Source organism: Jaculus jaculus, chromosome 5 (assembly GCF_020740685.1).
Source record: "Jaculus jaculus isolate mJacJac1 chromosome 5, mJacJac1.mat.Y.cur, whole genome shotgun sequence".
Lineage (NCBI taxonomy): Eukaryota > Metazoa > Chordata > Mammalia > Rodentia > Dipodidae > Jaculus > Jaculus jaculus.
Genome location: NC_059106.1, coordinates 167,048,686 through 167,065,042, shown reverse-complemented (window position 1 = coordinate 167,065,042; position 16,357 = coordinate 167,048,686). Strand labels below are relative to the sequence as shown.

Below are 16,357 nucleotides of genomic sequence, written 5' to 3'. Positions count from 1 at the left end.
TGCCATGAAAATATTTATTTGTGGATAATCATAGAAGTCGACAGGACCGGCACAAAATAGACACGGCTGACACAGTGCTCACATCTACAAATGGCATGGACACGGGACAGTACGCGGGCCTGGGAGACTCAGGGCCAGAGACTACCTGAACCCCAGAGCACATCCCTCCTGCGCAGCAGGGCTGGGGGGGGGGAACCCCTGTGCTTTGCTCCGAAGGCCAGGAGCCTCCGAAAGGCTGTACCTGTCTCTGGGAAGGACGGGCAGGGTTGCGGGGGATGGGGCCCACAGTAGCCCCGTCTTCCCATCAGTCCAGATTTTGCAACAAATAGGTAAAATTCCAACTAGCATTCTACTTAGGAATTAGGTAGCTATAAAGCTAAAAGCATTCACAGTGTTAGCCACATCTCATCCTTCAAGAGCTATGTAAATGACATCACCCCCATTTCCCCAAGACATTGACGACTGCATCCCCTATCACCTAGAAGCCAGTTTCAGGTCCTTTGTGGGAATCTAGGAGGCCCGAGCCTTGAGGGGATTTTTGCTTCCACTGACCCACTCTTGGGACACACTTGTTAAGGTCTGTCAACCCTCTGAGTGCTCTTTTGTGTCCTAGCACCCTCAGCACATGAGCACCTTGTGCCCTGAGACCACAGCTCCAGAGGCTTCAAAAGCCACCAAGCCAGGTCAAAATAAAAATGAAGTCACCAGGGTTTGCCTTCCTGAAGACTGCTGGCTCTGCAAGTACCGCCCTGCTTTCCGGGGAGCTGTCAAACACAGGGAGTCTGAGAAAGCCCGGCCAGTTGCTTCAGAGCTCATGTGGGCCGAGGGGAGAGCCCATGGCCCCAGGGAGGCCTTTCCTAGGCAGGAGAGATGAGAAGCCAGCTGCACCACGGTGACAGAGGGGGAGGAAATGGGCGAGGCCAGGTTTCGGGAGCACTGTTCACCATCCCCTCTGAAATGGAGGCCCCTAGAGCCCATCTCAGGAAGGGTGGCTTTCTGCTTTGAGAACAGGCTCCTTCCTGCTTGGCTCAGACAGTGGGGGCACCATTAAAACACTTGTTTATTCTGTCAGAAAATTAAAACACATTGGGCTGTGGTGAAGGCAGAATACAGAGCATAAGGTGTTATTTTTTTAATCAATCTTTACACATTTAAAACAGAAAATATGTGCACTGACAATGAACCAGAATCAACAGGGAGACACACGAAGTACACAAAGTCCCCCTCCCCAGATTTAGAAACTGTGAACGTGGCCAGTTATGTGGCCCAAGCAGTGGCTTCCAGGGCTGTCATGCTTCTGAACACACACTAAGCCTCCCGCTCGCTGGAAGGCACTGCCCAGTACAGGCCAAAGTCCGGTTCCAATCTAAATGAGAAAGAATCACACGCTAATCAACCCCTCACCCCCAGTAGGGTGGTGGACCACAGACTGCGGCTACCTGCCTGAGCTGCTGGGGCCATTCTTTGACCTCTGCCGACGGAGGCCTGGAAGTGTATGACGGGGTGGGAGGGAAGGAAATGACAACGCTCATAGGATCCCATACTTCTGGGACATCCTGCGGATGTCCTACCAAGCCAGCACCTGCCACAGACATGGCCAAGTTGCACATGCATGCTGTGCTGTGGCCCCAGGGCCGTCTTCCATCGTTCAGGGACCTGGGGAGTGGTATTCACCCTGACTCACAGTGCCTAAGTTCAGGCCTTCCCTAGTTCAAGGTAAAGGACTTGGCTTATCCAGGAAGCTCTGGGAAACCCCTCTTGGGGTCAGGAAGGAAAACTCCCTGGCCTGCTCACTTTGGAGGGCACAGCAGAGTCTGGGAATCACACCAGCGTTTGTTCAGGGAAGCCTCCAAAAAGCCCCACATTCCTGCCAGCTCATTCAGACTCCTGCCCCCTCGCTGGGTAGACGCCCAGCCCAAGGGAAGGTGGATGGAGGGGGCCGGTGTGGGTGACTGAGCAGCGAGGAGGTGGGGAAGGGGATCCAGGTTTGGGCAGAAGAGACCTGACTGACCTGTGGTCACCGACCGCCCGTGAGCAGCATAAATATGGACGCCCCCGAACAGGTGACCCCTCAGAGAGCAGGACTTTTCAACTGAAGAGGGACTATGAGGTCTGGAGCCATGCAAGACAGACATCACACTGAGGAGCTGTCCGCTGGCCCAGACCCACCTGCCTGCTTCCTAAGACCACGGGAGTCTGGGCTTCCTCCAGGACTTTCTCAAGGGTGGCTAGAGAGGGCCTGCCCTCTAGCACGTTCTCTGCTCCCAGACACTGATACCACAGCAGGAACTCATCATGGCATCCCAAGGAGGGGCCGGCAGGCGGCACCCCTGCCCCTCGCTGAGAGCTGTCAAGACAAGCTCGCTCCCTCCATGGTAAAATCAAACATTTAAAAAATTGGCTCTCACAAGATTAAGACCAAGATATGAATCAAAAATTAATTACACAATGAGTGAGTGGCACGATATTGCAAAAGACAAGAGGCACGTGATCATCTTGGCAGGATCAGGCAACGATTTCAAAGAATCATGTCTCATAATTCGGTTTTAGTCTCCAGGAACTTTAAGGAGCTGGATGAAGACAGTATTAAAATGCCGTCCCCTAAGAGTTTGCATCTCCCTCAGCCTAAATCTTGGTGCCTTCAAGAAGCTCTTGGAAATACTTTGCTTGCTTTTCTGACTCCTATGTATGTGAGGTACTGACTATTCAGTTCATTAAAAATGTTATACACTGAAAAAAAAAAATGCCGTCCCCTGATAATAATAAGTAGGCAACACTGGGCTAATACAACCTTTATCTCAAAATGAATTATTTTGTGTGTTATATTAAACTATGGAATGTTAAAGCAAAAGGCTGATCCTAATTTGGTGCCAATCTACACCAGCAACCACTACCAATGCCCAGATCACCAGCTTGGATGGGAAAGTGTACATCTTAAGACTCTCAAGGCCAGAGATGCCTGTTTACGTCAGAGCCACTAAGCAAGGCTGGACACAGCAATGCTGACCTGAGCACCGTGCTGGCTTACAGACGGGGCTGCTGTCCCAGAAACCTAGTGTCCTTCCTTTTCTGTGTGCTGGGCATGGATCCGGATGGTGCACACACCGGGCAAGCACCCTCCCCCCGGCCAAACCCAGGATCCTGTGTCCAATCCGCACAGTTGTCACACTCAGAAAAGGCATCTGACTTTGTTTCCCTTGCTCCAATCTCTCATTATCCCCTGCGCTCTTCCAGCCAAGGAAGGGAGGAGGGAATGCCTCACACTGGCTGAATTCAAGATTACTCAGGACACGTTCACAATGGAGAAAGCATGCCTGCTCTGCAGTAACTTGGCAAGCAAAGGACTCTGGGCTCTGGTGAAGACCCAGGCATCTCCCAGGGCACAAGCAGGGCGCACCCCAAAAGCCCAGTCCTCACACAGAACCACCTCACCCGGAGCTATTGTGCCACGGGGACATTTCACGAGTTCATCCGGGACACACGCAGGCAGGCGCCTCCCCCAGCCCTGGGCTTGCTCTCAACACTTGAAGAGAGAAAAGAAAGCTTCCTTCAGGCTGCAACATGGCCGCCCCAGTCTCTATGTGGCAGTGTTGAGGTTTTTAACCCGGGAAAGACCCTACGAAGGCCCAGGCCCTGGGTCAGTTGTGGCCGGTCCTCTCTACCAGGCTAGTGGACTTCCTACTCCAGGTCCCAGAGCTCACTGGCCCACATCAGGACCAAGAAATACACGTCCAGCTTGCTGGCCACAGGGGAGCTGGTCAGTCCTGGTCAGAGTACTGGCCCATGAGTTAAGATGCTCAGAGCGTGAGTCAGGTGAGGGAAAGGGAGGTGGGCCAGTGCCCAGCCCACGTGGACCAGCATCTCCTTGCTCTGGGTTATTTTAACAGGGTAAAGAATACCTTCTGGGTGGAGAGTCTTCCCAGAAGACATCAGAACTGCATTTACAGGGTGTGGCTCTGAGACCTTCTTGTGCAGCTTGAAGCCGGGTACCCCTGGACAGTCCGCTCTCCTAGAGGTCACAGTGTGCTCCCCTACCACCTCTGGCCTCTCCATTCTCTCCCAAGAACCCAATGAGGCACAGGGAAGTGGGTGGGGGGGGGGGGTTTACCGAGATCAAGGCAAACTAATGATTGGCAGCCCCACTTACAGCTGTGACTGAGCGACCCCAGACTCTAGGGGCCAGGGAAATCACCCATGAGTGGTGGACAACTGGACTTGTCCTGTCCACTGGAGAGGTCTGGGGACTGTACCTGTCCCTCTACTACCCCTGTAGAACTCCCAAGGGGCGGGCAGCTAGCGGCTCTATGATGAGCTTCTTGTCCCCAGCACAGAAGGGAGAGGGGCACAGGATGGAGCATGCCACCAAGGGGCAGGCGCCACCTTTGCCTCTCTGTTCCTATCAACATGGAAACACCCGTGCATCAATGCACTGTCACCAGTGGTACATGGCAAACGCGGCGCCAAGCAACTGGTACCGCAGGACTAGGTGACTTCCCACGAGCCAACTTTCCCCGAACTTCACCAGCGGCCCTGGTACTGGTCAGATTCCCAGAAGCTGTTCCCAAGTTACTGTAGCTCTTGCTGACACAAATCCCCCCACCCCCACCCCCGGGGAGGAGCTTGCAGATCTCCAGAACTTGCTGGGCCCTGGAGAGATGCCCACAGTGTTGAGCACACACACTTGTGTACACATGGGGACAGGATGCCTTTCCACATAGTTCAGTAGGATCCTCTCCATCCCGAGACACTCAGAGCAGTAACTTAACGCACAGAAATTCTAGTGCAGGAAGAGAGACCAGAAGGGCAATGAAGTTATTTGGCATAATTCTTCCAGGTGCCAATCAACTCAATCTCAAGGAGACCACTTTGGGCCCAGCCCATGAGGAAGTGGGGTCCTGGGGGCAGTGGCAGCAGGCTCCCCTCCCCCACCTACCTAACACAAACCACATATAGGACCACCCCTGAGTGGGTTAATATGGAGCAGTCAGGAGGCCTAGGGAAGGGGGCTGGATTTCCAAAGAACAAATTTCTGTGAGTACTTGGTTATTTTGTTTTTTTTTTTTTGTAAAAAGCACAATGGCACATTTTCACGATTTTAGACCAGTTGATCCCCAACACTCACAAAGGAACAAAATGTCATGTTTCGGTCATGGCTCTAAGGCAGACGTTACAGTTTTTTCACAGGACGAAAACAGACACCGGCGCGCTGCGCGTCCGAGGCGGGCCCGCACGGCCCTCACAGCACCGTGGCCTGCACGACGATCTCCGGGTCTTCGATGTCCCTTTTGCTCTGGACCATCCTCAGCTCCAGCTGGGCTGGGCTGGGCTTCTGTCCCTCCCCGGCTTGGGCTGCGGAACACAAGCAAGCGTTGGGGGAGCAGGTGAGCAGATGGGGTGTAATTTGGGGAAACTTTCCTCCTTCCTGGCTCCCCCCTCCACCTGCCAAGATAGGGTCCCACTCTAGCCCAGGCTGACCTGACATTCACTATGGGGTCTCAGGTTGGCCTCGAACTCATGGCGATCCTCCTACCTCTGTCTCCCGAGTGCTGGAATTAAAGGCGTGCACCACCACGCCCGGCTTTGCCTCGCTTTTGTCCAAGGCCCTTACCTGCTCCATGACTTCCTGAATTCCTGTTTCAGAAAGGGCCCCACATGCTAACCCCTGTCCCCAGGCTGGTAGGCAGCAGCAGACAGAACCCGGAAGGCAGTGCCTGGCTCCATAACCCACTTGGAGTTGCAGGGTTTGATACTTGCCCTGCGTGGCTTTTTCTAATTTATTATTTTATTAACAACTTCCATGATTGTAAACAATATCCCATGGTAATCCCCCCCCCAGCTTTCTCCTTTGAAACTGTATCCTCCGTCATATCCCCTCCCCCTCTCAGTCAGCCCCCTGCGTGTTTTCGATCTTACATTGGTACAGTCATGTTCCTTGTCATGCTTTCCGCAATGGGAATGTTTACTGAGACATTACACATATGTAACTTGTGTCTTGATTTTACAGGCTCACAGTTGAGCAACTAAGCAATTGTCTCATATGAGACTTTGGACTTTCTCTAGTCCAGGCTGACCTGGAATTCACTTTGTAGTCTCAGGTTGGCCTCAAACTCATAACAATCTTCCTACCTCTGTCTCCCCAGTGCTGGGATTAAAGCCCGGCTGAGACTTTGGGCTTTTAAACAGTGCTGAGATTGGTAAAGAATATGGCTTTATTTATTTATTTATTTACTTATTTATTTATTTTTGAGGCAGGGTCTCACACTAGGCTAGGCTGACTTGGAATTCACTCTAGTACCATGTTGGACTTGAACTCATAGCAATCCTTCTACCTCACCCTCCCAAGTGCTGGGACCAAAGGTGTGCACCACCATACTGACAAGAATATGGAGAGTTAGGGCTGGAGAGATAGTTTAGCAGTTAAGTGCTTGGCTGTGAATCCTAAGGACCCAGGTTTGAGGCTCAATTCCCCAGGACCCACGTAAGCCAGATGCACAGGGGCGCACGCATCTGGAGTTAGTTTGCAGTGGCTGGAGGCCCTGGCATGCCCATTCTCTATCTATCTGCCTCTTTCTCTGTCTGTCTGTCACTCTCAAAAGTAAACAAAAATACCCAGCACTCGGGGGGCAGAGGTAGGAGGATTGCCGTGAGTTCGAGGCCACCCTAAGACTCCATAGTGTCATCCTGGGCTAGAGTGAGACCCTACCTCAAAAAACCAAAAAATACATAAAAACAAACAAACAAACAAACAAACAAAAAAGAACCCAGGTTTTATTCCTTAGTACCCACATAAACCAGATGGACTAGGTGACTCATACATCTGGAGTTCATTTGCAGTGGCTGGAGACCCTGGTGTGCCATTTCTTTCTCTTCTCTCTTTCTCTCTCTCAAATAAATTAAAAATAATGAATCTTTAAAAAAAATTATTTAACCAAACAAAAAAAAAAGCCAGGTTTCATGGTGTATACAACAGAAATGAGCCGGGCGTGGTGGCACACACCTTTAATCCCAGCACTTGGGAGGTAGAGGTAGGTGGATCACCATGAGTTCGAATCCACCCTGAGACTACAGAGCAAATTCCAGGTCAGCCTAAACTAGAGTGAGACTCTACCTCGAAAAACCAAAAAGAAAAATAAAAGGGGTGGGGGCTGAAGACATGGCTTAGCAGTTAAGGCATTTGCCTTTGAAGCCTAACAACCCAGGTTCAATTCCCAGTATTACATAGAGCCAACTACACAGTGGCATGCATCTGGAGTTTGTTTGCTAGAGACCTTGGTGCACTCTATCCTTCCCTCTGTCCGCAAATAAATAAATAAAAACATTAAGAAAAAAAAAGGCATGACCCAGCTATAGCACTCCTAGGCATATATCCGAAGGACTCATCTCATTTCCTTAGAAGTACGTGCTCAACCATGTTTATTGATGCTCAATTTATAATAGCTGGGAAATGGAACCAGCCTAGATGTCCCTCAACTGATGAGTGGATAATGAAGATGTGGCACATTTATACAATGGATTTCTACTCAGCGGTAAAGAAAAATGAAGTTATGAAATTTGTAGAAAAATGGATGGATCTGGAAAGGATGATACTAAGTGAGGTAACCCAGGCCCAGAAAGCCAAGCGCCACATGTTCTCCCTCATATGTGGATCCTAGCTGCAGATGATTGGGCTTCTGCGTGAGAAGGAAAAAACTCAGTAGCAGAGGCCAGTAAGTTAAAAAGGAGATATAAAGGGAAGAGAAAGGAAGGGAAGAGGGTACTTAATAGGTTGGTATTGTTTATATGTAAGTAGAATGAGATGGGGAGGAGATATGATGGAGAATGGAATTTCAAAGGGGAAAGTATGGGGGGGGTGTTACCATGGGATATTTTTTTATAATCATGGAAAATGTTAATAAAAATAAAAAAGATTAAACGGCTGGAGAGATGGCTTAGTGGTTAAGCGCTTGCCTGTGAAGCCTAAGGACCCCGGTTCAAGGCTCGGTTCCCCAGGTCCCACGTTAGCCAGATGCACAAGGGGGCGCACGCGTCTGGAGTTCATTTGCAGAGGCTGGAAGCCCTGGCTCGCCCATTCTCTCTCTTCCTCTATCTGTCTTTCTCTCTGTGTCTGTCGCTCTCAAATAAATAAATAAATTAAAAAAAAAAAGATTAAAAAGGCAGGTGTGGTAGTACACACCTTTAATTCCAGCATTTGAGTTTGAGGCCACCCTGAGACTACACAGTGAATTCCAGGTCAGCCTAGGCTAGAATGAGACCCCACCTCGAAAAACAAAATAGAAATTTATTTAGCTGGGCATGGTGGCACACGCCTTTAATCCCAACACCTCAGAGGCAGAGACAGGAGAATTTCCAGCAGTTTGAGGCCAATATGAGACTGCATAGTGAATGCCAGGTCAGCCTGGGCTCAATTGAGACCCTACCTTGACACGCCCCCCAAATTTTATTTATATATATATATATATATATATATATATATATATATATATATATGAGAGACAGAGATAGAAACAAAGAAGCGGGGGTGTGTGTGTGTGTGTGAATGAGCATGCCAGGGCTTCCTGCCACCACAAACAAACTCCAGATGCATCTGGCTTCATGTGGGTACAGGGGAAGTGAACCCATGCCATAAACCTTTGCAAGCAAGTGCCTTTAACTACTGAGCAACTTTTCCAGCCCCAGAATACAGAGGCTTTTAAAGCTGGACTGAGCGCTGGAGAGGTGGCTTCAGCGGTTAAGGCACTTGTCTGCAAAGCTTAACAAACCTGGTTCAGTACCCATGGAAGCCAAACACAAAGGTAGCACATGTGTCTGGAGTTTGTCTGCAGTGGCAGGAGGCCCTCAAGCACCCAATCTCTCTCTTGTTCTCTCTCTCTTTTTTTTTTTTTTTTTAAATTTTTTATTTATTTATTTGAGAGCGACAGACACAGAGAGAAGGACAGATAGAGGGAGAGAGAGAGGATGGGCGCGCCAGGGCTTCCAGCCTCTGCAAACGAACTCCAGACGCGTGTGCCCCCTTGTGCATCTGGCTAACGTGGGACCTGGGGAACCGAGCCTTGAACCGGGGTCCTTAGGCTTCACAGGCAAGCGCTTAACTGCTAAGCCATCTCTCCAGCCCTTGTTCTCTCTCTTGTTTTCTCTCTCTATCTGCCTCTTTCAAATAAATAAATAAAATATTTTAAAGTTGGACTGAGTGCATTTTACATCATGAAATCATCATGAGTCTATGGGGGCTGAGGGAAGAATGTGGCTTTTTGTTTGTTTGTTTGTTTTTTGAGGTAGGGTCTTGCTCTAGCCCAGGCTGGCCTGGAATGTACTATGTAGTCTCAAACTCACGGTGATCCTCCTACCTCTGCCTACCGAGTGCTGGGATTAAAGGTGTGCACCATCACGCTTGGCTGAGAATGTGTTTTAAATGAGATGTTCCCCATAACCTCATGTGTATTTTTTAAAAGATTTTATTTTATTTATTTATTAGATACAGAGAGAGAGAGAAAGAGACAGAGAGAGGGAGAATGAGCACACCAGGGCCTCCAGCCACTTCAAACAAACTCCAGATGCATGTGCCACCATGTGCATCTGGCTTATGTGGGCCCTGGAGAATTGAACCTGGGTCCTTAGGCTTCACAGGCATGCGCCTTAACCGCTAAGCCATCTCTCCTGCCCACCTCGTGTTTAGTTTAAAATTTAATTTAATTTAATGCTTGGACCCCAGGCAGTGGCAGTTGGGGAGGTGAAGCCTTGCTGGAGGGGGTGTGTGGCTGGCATAGGTTTAGCTGACCCCTGCCTAGGCTCACCTCAGAGCTTGGCCTCTGTTCTCCTTCCTTTCCCTGCCATCATGCAATGTCCCCTCGAGACTGCAAGCCAAAATAACCCATCTCCGCCCGCCTGCCCTGCCCCCAGGCTGGGCCCATTCTGCAGGGTGGAAGGGCAGGTACCTTTTGCAAACTGGATGGTCCTCTGTAACACATGGTGCATGGCTGACACAGTCTTCTCACAGGCCACCTGCAGGGAGGACAGCGACACTGTACCCCAGCTTACCCAGACTGAGCATCACTGCCTTGAGACGGTTCTGGCAGCACTGGCTGCCCACATCGCCAGGAAGCCGACTCCACCATCACCCACACTCCCACTGGGATATGACTGGGCCCCCATGGGACTGACAGCAAGACAGCCTACCACAAAGATTCCTGCTTTAGCATGGGACTTCAGTGTCCCCCCAAGGCCCATGTTAGAGGCCCCAAGTGTGGGTTGCTACTGAGAGGTGGAGAGACCTTCAGTAGGTGGGGTCAGGTACAAGGTCCTTAGGTCACTGAGGACAAGTCCTCAAAGGCAGCAGAGGGATACTGCCGTCTTCCTAGCCTCCCTCTCTGTTTACTGGTCACCAAGAGGGGCTTTCCAGGTTGTCCAAAGCAACGATGTCAACCCACCATGGACTGAAACAGAGAGCGAAGAGGAGCCTTTCCTCCTCATGAATTCATCATCTTTGGTGTTTTGTTATAGCGATGGAGGGAGAACCACGCTGCATATTAAATTAGCCACTTCTAAAGCCAGGCATGGTGACACATGTCTTTAATCCCAGCACTCAGAAGGTAGAGGTAGGAGGAACGCCATGAGTTCAAGGCCACCTGGAGACTACAGAGTGAATTCCAGGTCAGCCTGAGCTACAGTGAAACCTTGAAAAACAAAACAAAACAAACAAACAACAAAAAAACCACTTCCACCCAGCATGGTGGTACATGCACTCAGGGGCAGAGGTAGAAGGATTGCTGAGAGTTCAAGGCCAGCCTGGAAGTACATAGTGAGGTCCAGGTTAGCCTGGACTAGAATGAGACCCTACCTCAAAAAAACAAAAAATAAAAATGGGCTGGAGGGATGGCTTAATGGTTAAGGCATTTGCCTGCAAAGCCAAAGGACCCATGTTAGCCAGATGCACAAGGGGGCACATACATCTGGAGTTCGTTTGCAGCGGCTAGAGGCCCTGGCCTGCCCATTCTCTCACTCCCTCTTTCTCTGTCAAATAAATAAATATTTTTTTAATTAATAACTTCGAAGAGCAGGACTCCATACAATGTGCTCCCTCCAGACAGAAAATGGCCTGGATATCCATGACCTCACAGTGCCTGACACTACCTATACAAGACCATCATAAGAGGAGGAAAAGATCATGACATCAAAAGTAAAAGAGAGACTGATTGAGATGGGGAGGGGGTATGATGGAGAATGGAGTTTCAAAGGGGAAAGTGCGGGGAGGGAGGGTATTACCATGGGGTATTTTTTATAATCATGGAAGCTGTTAATAAAAAAATAAAAATAAAATAAAAATTATTAACTTCCCTTTGGAGCAGAGATACCTAAGGGAAGACTTGGTGTTTCAGGACTTCTGTCAATATTGCACACACCTGGCACACAGCAGGTGCTTAATAACATTTCCTGGGATTAATTAGCTATACACTCGATAGGGGGAAAAGTCCCTGCCCAAACCTCAGCCAACATTGTTACTTACTGACACTCAAGGTCAAAGGCGAAGGGGGGGAGGAGGAAGAGAGACGTCAGCAGGTGCTGAGGCAGGGAGCGGAACTCACTTCCTGACGCTATGACTGTGAGCTGGGTGAGCCAGGATTTGTAGGCTTGGATACCAGCTGGTGCGTTTCTGCTGCTCTGCTCTGCAAGAAGACCCTGCTGAGGTCAGTTACAAAGGACAGGTCGAGCTCGGTCCTCTGCCAGAGGGAAGCAAGGGGCGAGGTGGTGAAGGACTACCCCCTCCAGGCTAAGGACAGCCCCAGAGATGCCAGAGAACACTCTTCTAGTCGTGCTGGGGTTTGAGTCCGCCTGTCTGTCCACCCACCCGAGTCCCACAGGGCGCACAGGCAAGGGACTCCAAGGTCATAGGAGGCTGAGCCTAGAGGTGACAGAGTCTGCAGAGAGGCTCCGATTCCACTTTCTGTTTTGTTTTTGTGTTTTGCACTGTTGGGCACTGGGCATGTTAGCCAAGTGCTCTGCCAATGAGCCACACCTCTAAGCCCTTCCAAGTCTCCTTTCAGCAGACACAAGAGACATGCTGGCTGTCAGCTGACAGACATCAGACAGAAGCCATCATCTGATAACCGATCACAATGCAACGCTTTTGTTTGTTTGGTTTAGTTTTTTTTTTTTTAATTTTTATTAATGTTTTCCATGATTATAAAAAAAAATCCCATGGTAATTCCCTCCCTCCCCCCTGACACTTTCCCCTTTGTGGTTTAGTTTTTTGAGGTAGGGTCCCACTCTAGCCCAGGCTGACCTGGAATTCACTATGTAGTCTCAGGCTGGCCTGGAACTCACGGCGATCCTCCTACCTCTGCCTCCCGAGTGCTGGGATTAAAGGTGTGTGCCACCACACCTGGCTACAGTGCAACTTTTTTTGCACTCAGGGCAGAAGAAAAATGTGGGCCACCCTGAGATTACATAGTGGATTCCAGGTCAGCCTGGGCTAGAGTGAAACCTTACCCCCCCCCCCACACACACACACAGAGATGCAGCTGGAGAGATGGCTTAGCAGTTAAAGTGTTTGCCTGAAAAGCCAAAGGACCTTGGTTTGATTCCCCAGGACCCACATGAGCTGGATGCATAAGGTGGCGCATGCATCTGCAGTTTGTCTGCACTGGCCGGAGGCCCTGAAATTCCTACTCTCTCTCTGTCTCTCAAATAAATAAATAATTTTTTTTTAATTAAAGAACAAAAACAAATGATGGAGCTGTATGAAAATTCCACTCCCATTGAGATATATGGTTAACTTCCCAGCCTGGTCCACTATGCTGAGGAGCACTTGAGCAAAAGGAATGGTGCTTTATTTCTACCCAAGTGCGGGAAGCAGGTGAGACAGACCATAGGGGCAACCCCTATAGAAAGACTCCTTCAGTGCCCAGGGGGCCTCGTGGTCACAAAGAAGGCACCTGGAGGGTGAGTGCCAACCAGCCTATGTATCCACTAACCTTTCCTATTTTTGCCAGTGCTGTGGATCAGGCCCAGGGCCTCATGCGGTAAGGCAAGTGTCGTACCACTGAGCTATATCAAAGCCTTGTGGACTTTATCCGCTCTCATCCCAGCCGCTGCAGGCTTCTGGTGTCCCTGTTTCCCCAAGGAGGGGACAGACAGCAGCCAGACCGGCAGGGCGGGGTTGCTGAGCTCACGGCCGGCTGAGCCTCCTGCGCTCGCCCCCTGGCAGCGCACAGACGCAGCCTCCGCCGCAAGCCCGCGAGCCTCCTCCTTGCTACTGGGACCAAGGTCACCAGCTTGCCACCAAGTACAGAAGGGGAGCGGCGTGCACAGCTGACCTTGAGGTTGTCCGGGTGCTTGTGTGTCCACGCCAGGAGCATGGCGGCGAAGAGGTCCCCGGTGCCCACGAAGACAGCGTCCACCTTGCGCATCTCCATCCGGATGCGTTCAGTCACCGTGGAACCATCAGGCCTCCCTTGAGGGGGCAGAGAAGCTGTGTCACGAGCTGGCTTTAAGGGGCACCCCTGCAGCAGGAACTGGCCAGCCCAACTTGCCTCCTCGCAGGTATAAAAGGGTCAGAGATGCCTATCCTTGGAGTGTGCATGCAGAGCACAGTGTGACCTTTAATCCAAAATTTCTCCAGTGACTAAAGGTCACGAGCTGTATAGAAAAATGGGCCCCGAGACCATGTGCGGGCAGGTGGGGTGGGCACTCACTCATTCTCTGGCTGCCCAGCGCAATCAGGTAATCACTGCCCCGTGGGGAGGGCAGGTCAGAGCTGGTGATGACCACCGTGTCAGGACCCATGCTGTGCAGTATGTCCATTACCTGCGGGCAACACAGAGAGCACATTAGCCCGATGGCCATGCTGTTATCACAGAGTGTCCTGATGGTCGGGCTCTGTGGTGCTTTGATTCAGGTGTCCCCCATAAACACAGGTGTTCTGAATGCTAGGTTCCTCAGCCGATGGCAACTGGCAATTAACGCCTCCTAGAGGCCGCGTGTTGTTGGAGGCGGGGTTATGGGTGTTATAGCCAGCTTCCTCTTGCCAGTGTTGGGCACACTCTCCTGTTCCTGAGGTCCACCTGATGTTGGCCAGGAGGTGACATCCACCCTGTGCTCATGCCATCGTTTTCCCCTGCCATCATGGAGCTCAAGTCTTTAAGCCAAAATAAACCTTTTCCCCCACAGACTGCTCTTAAGTTGGGTGATTTTTTTGCCAGCAATACAAACCTAGCCAGGCACAACCAATATGCTAGACAGAGTCCCCAAGAGACCAGGGTGAGAGGCTGAGGACCTGGAACACTTCGTGCCCACTCAGGACACTTGCATGATAAGCACGCCTTTTGCTGGGGTCTCTGAGTCTGGAAGAGTGAGGAAGCTGGGGCTCTGTGCTGCCCTGCACCGCACGTAACGTATGTTCTGCTATCCTGGGGCCAGAGCAAGGCATTCCCTACCCCTGGGGCTTAACAGGCTAGTTGGCCAAGTTCATAGAAATTTGAAGCAGACATCCCTCAGGGGCACTCCTGTCTGTACTACAGCCCCTCAGGTCAGCAAGTCTGGGGACATCTGTGTGGCCACCGATTGAGCATAGCTAGAGATCCGCACCCCCGACCCCCAACTCCTCAGAATGTGATCTGGATCAGAAAGAAGCTGAGGCCACAGTGGTGTGGGCGGTGTCCCCAGTGTTATACAAGGACATGACTGCTGTCCTTGTACAAATTCACCTGTGGAGAGGCCAGGTGATGAGAGCAGAGGTGAGGACAGTGGGAAGACCCTCCCTAGGGCCTCAGAAGGAACCTCTATCTCCTGTATACTCCTGGACTTAGGCCTTTTTAAAAATTTTCTATTTATGTATTAATGTATTTATTTAAAACAGAGAGAAAGAGAGAAAATGGGCGCGCCAGGGCCTCTAGCCAACCACTGCAAATGAACTCCAGACACATGCGCCACCTTGTGCAGCTGGCCTACATGGGTCCTGGGGAATCGAACCTGGGTCCTTAGGCTTTGCAGGCAAATGCCTTAACCGCTAAGCCGTCTCTCCAGCTCAGGACTTGGGCCTTTTAGAACCAAGAACCGTGAGAACAAATACTTGCGACACTGGCATAGCAATGCCAGGCCATACATGGTGACTGGCTGCTATGAGCCGTGTAGATCAGCGCCAGCCTAGATGCTGCCACATGGCCAACTGAGTAACATGACAAAGGTGGCGGCCGGCGGGACGCTCGCCACACCTGAGGTCAGACAGAGCCCAGTTCCTCTGAGGAGCTCATCTCCCACGACCGAGGATGACTGTCCCCCCCCCCATGGGCAGCGTGGCCCTTGAAGGTCTCCTTACTGCAAGAGCTTCTTCCTGGCTGTGGATCTTTCTGCCACTCAGCAACCTGGAAGGTGAGGAGGAGGGCACAGGGCACACAGTCCATCAATCACAGCGATCCTGGTACCCGCCCCACATTCCCACCCCGGCGCTCGCTGGCCCTAAGGCCCAGGGACCCCTGAAACATGGTGAGGTTCTAAACTGGTGAGTGTTTGCATCTGACAGCAGTGAGGGCCAGTTGCCCACGACCTAGTGATTCACACAGAGGACACAGGAGAATCAATGTCCACTTAATTCTGAGGGCTGCAGAGAACAAGTCGTCACCGGGCCGTGGCTTGCCAGTGGCTCGGGGCCAAGGACCGGTGCATCCAAGATGCCGTGGGCAGTGCGATCTGAAGCTGAGTAACTGACAGGATCCTTGGCACCTGGTTCTTTAGTCAAAAGTCCAAACACCACAGCCGAGGCCACATGCACGGAAGAAACCCCAGGGAGATCTTTGGCCTGCCTGCATTGTCACTGAAACTCCAGCTGGGGGTGCTGCCTGACGCGTGAGCCCTCAGAAGGCCAGCACACACCCTCCAGTTCTAATGGAAATACCACAGGGCCTGCGGGCTCAAGAAAGGGAACTGGAAGCAAATAGCACCTGCTGCTGCTGCCCTCTAGAGGCAGGACTGGGAACTGACTCAGCCATGCGGGTGGAAAACCCTGACTTAGGGATAAGGGGAGTCTGAGGTCCAGAGCGGTGCAGGTCCGGATTTCTGAGAGCCACTTGGGGAGATAGGGGTTGGGGATGTCTGAGGACACGTCAGGTTCTTTGGGGGTGCTCCCTGGGCACAGGCATCTGGCCCCTCTGGCTGTCTCGTTACTTACTCGGCCTCAAACTGGTTGGGAGTGATGATGTCTGCCACAGGCACCACTTTCTCCTTGTACACGGGAAGGAGGTCCTCGGGAACGTACTGGGGAGCAGGAGACGGGGAAGGAGGCTCATCGGATGAAGGTGGGCACGCCCCCAAAGCCCAAGCCCTGCTGGCAAGCTGCCGCTGTGGGGAGCAGTAGCTGAGGCCCCCC

At 51.3% G+C, this 16,357-nt stretch overlaps 1 protein-coding gene across 1 annotated transcript in view; it reads right to left on the bottom strand.

The window, feature by feature from the left end:
• Pdxk (pyridoxal kinase) overlaps positions 1-16,357 on the bottom strand; it is a 41,929-nt gene continuing 25,572 nt past the window's right edge. Inside the window, exons 6-11 of the mRNA XM_004654511.2 lie at positions 16,160-16,245; positions 15,311-15,356; positions 13,689-13,800; positions 13,311-13,447; positions 9,933-9,999; positions 1-5,349 (exon numbers count right to left, since the gene is read on the bottom strand). Coding sequence (XP_004654568.1) covers positions 5,237-5,349; positions 9,933-9,999; positions 13,311-13,447; positions 13,689-13,800; positions 15,311-15,356; positions 16,160-16,245 — 561 coding nt within the window. The 3' untranslated portion in view covers positions 1-5,236. The remainder of the gene's footprint in view (positions 5,350-9,932; positions 10,000-13,310; positions 13,448-13,688; positions 13,801-15,310; positions 15,357-16,159; positions 16,246-16,357) is intronic.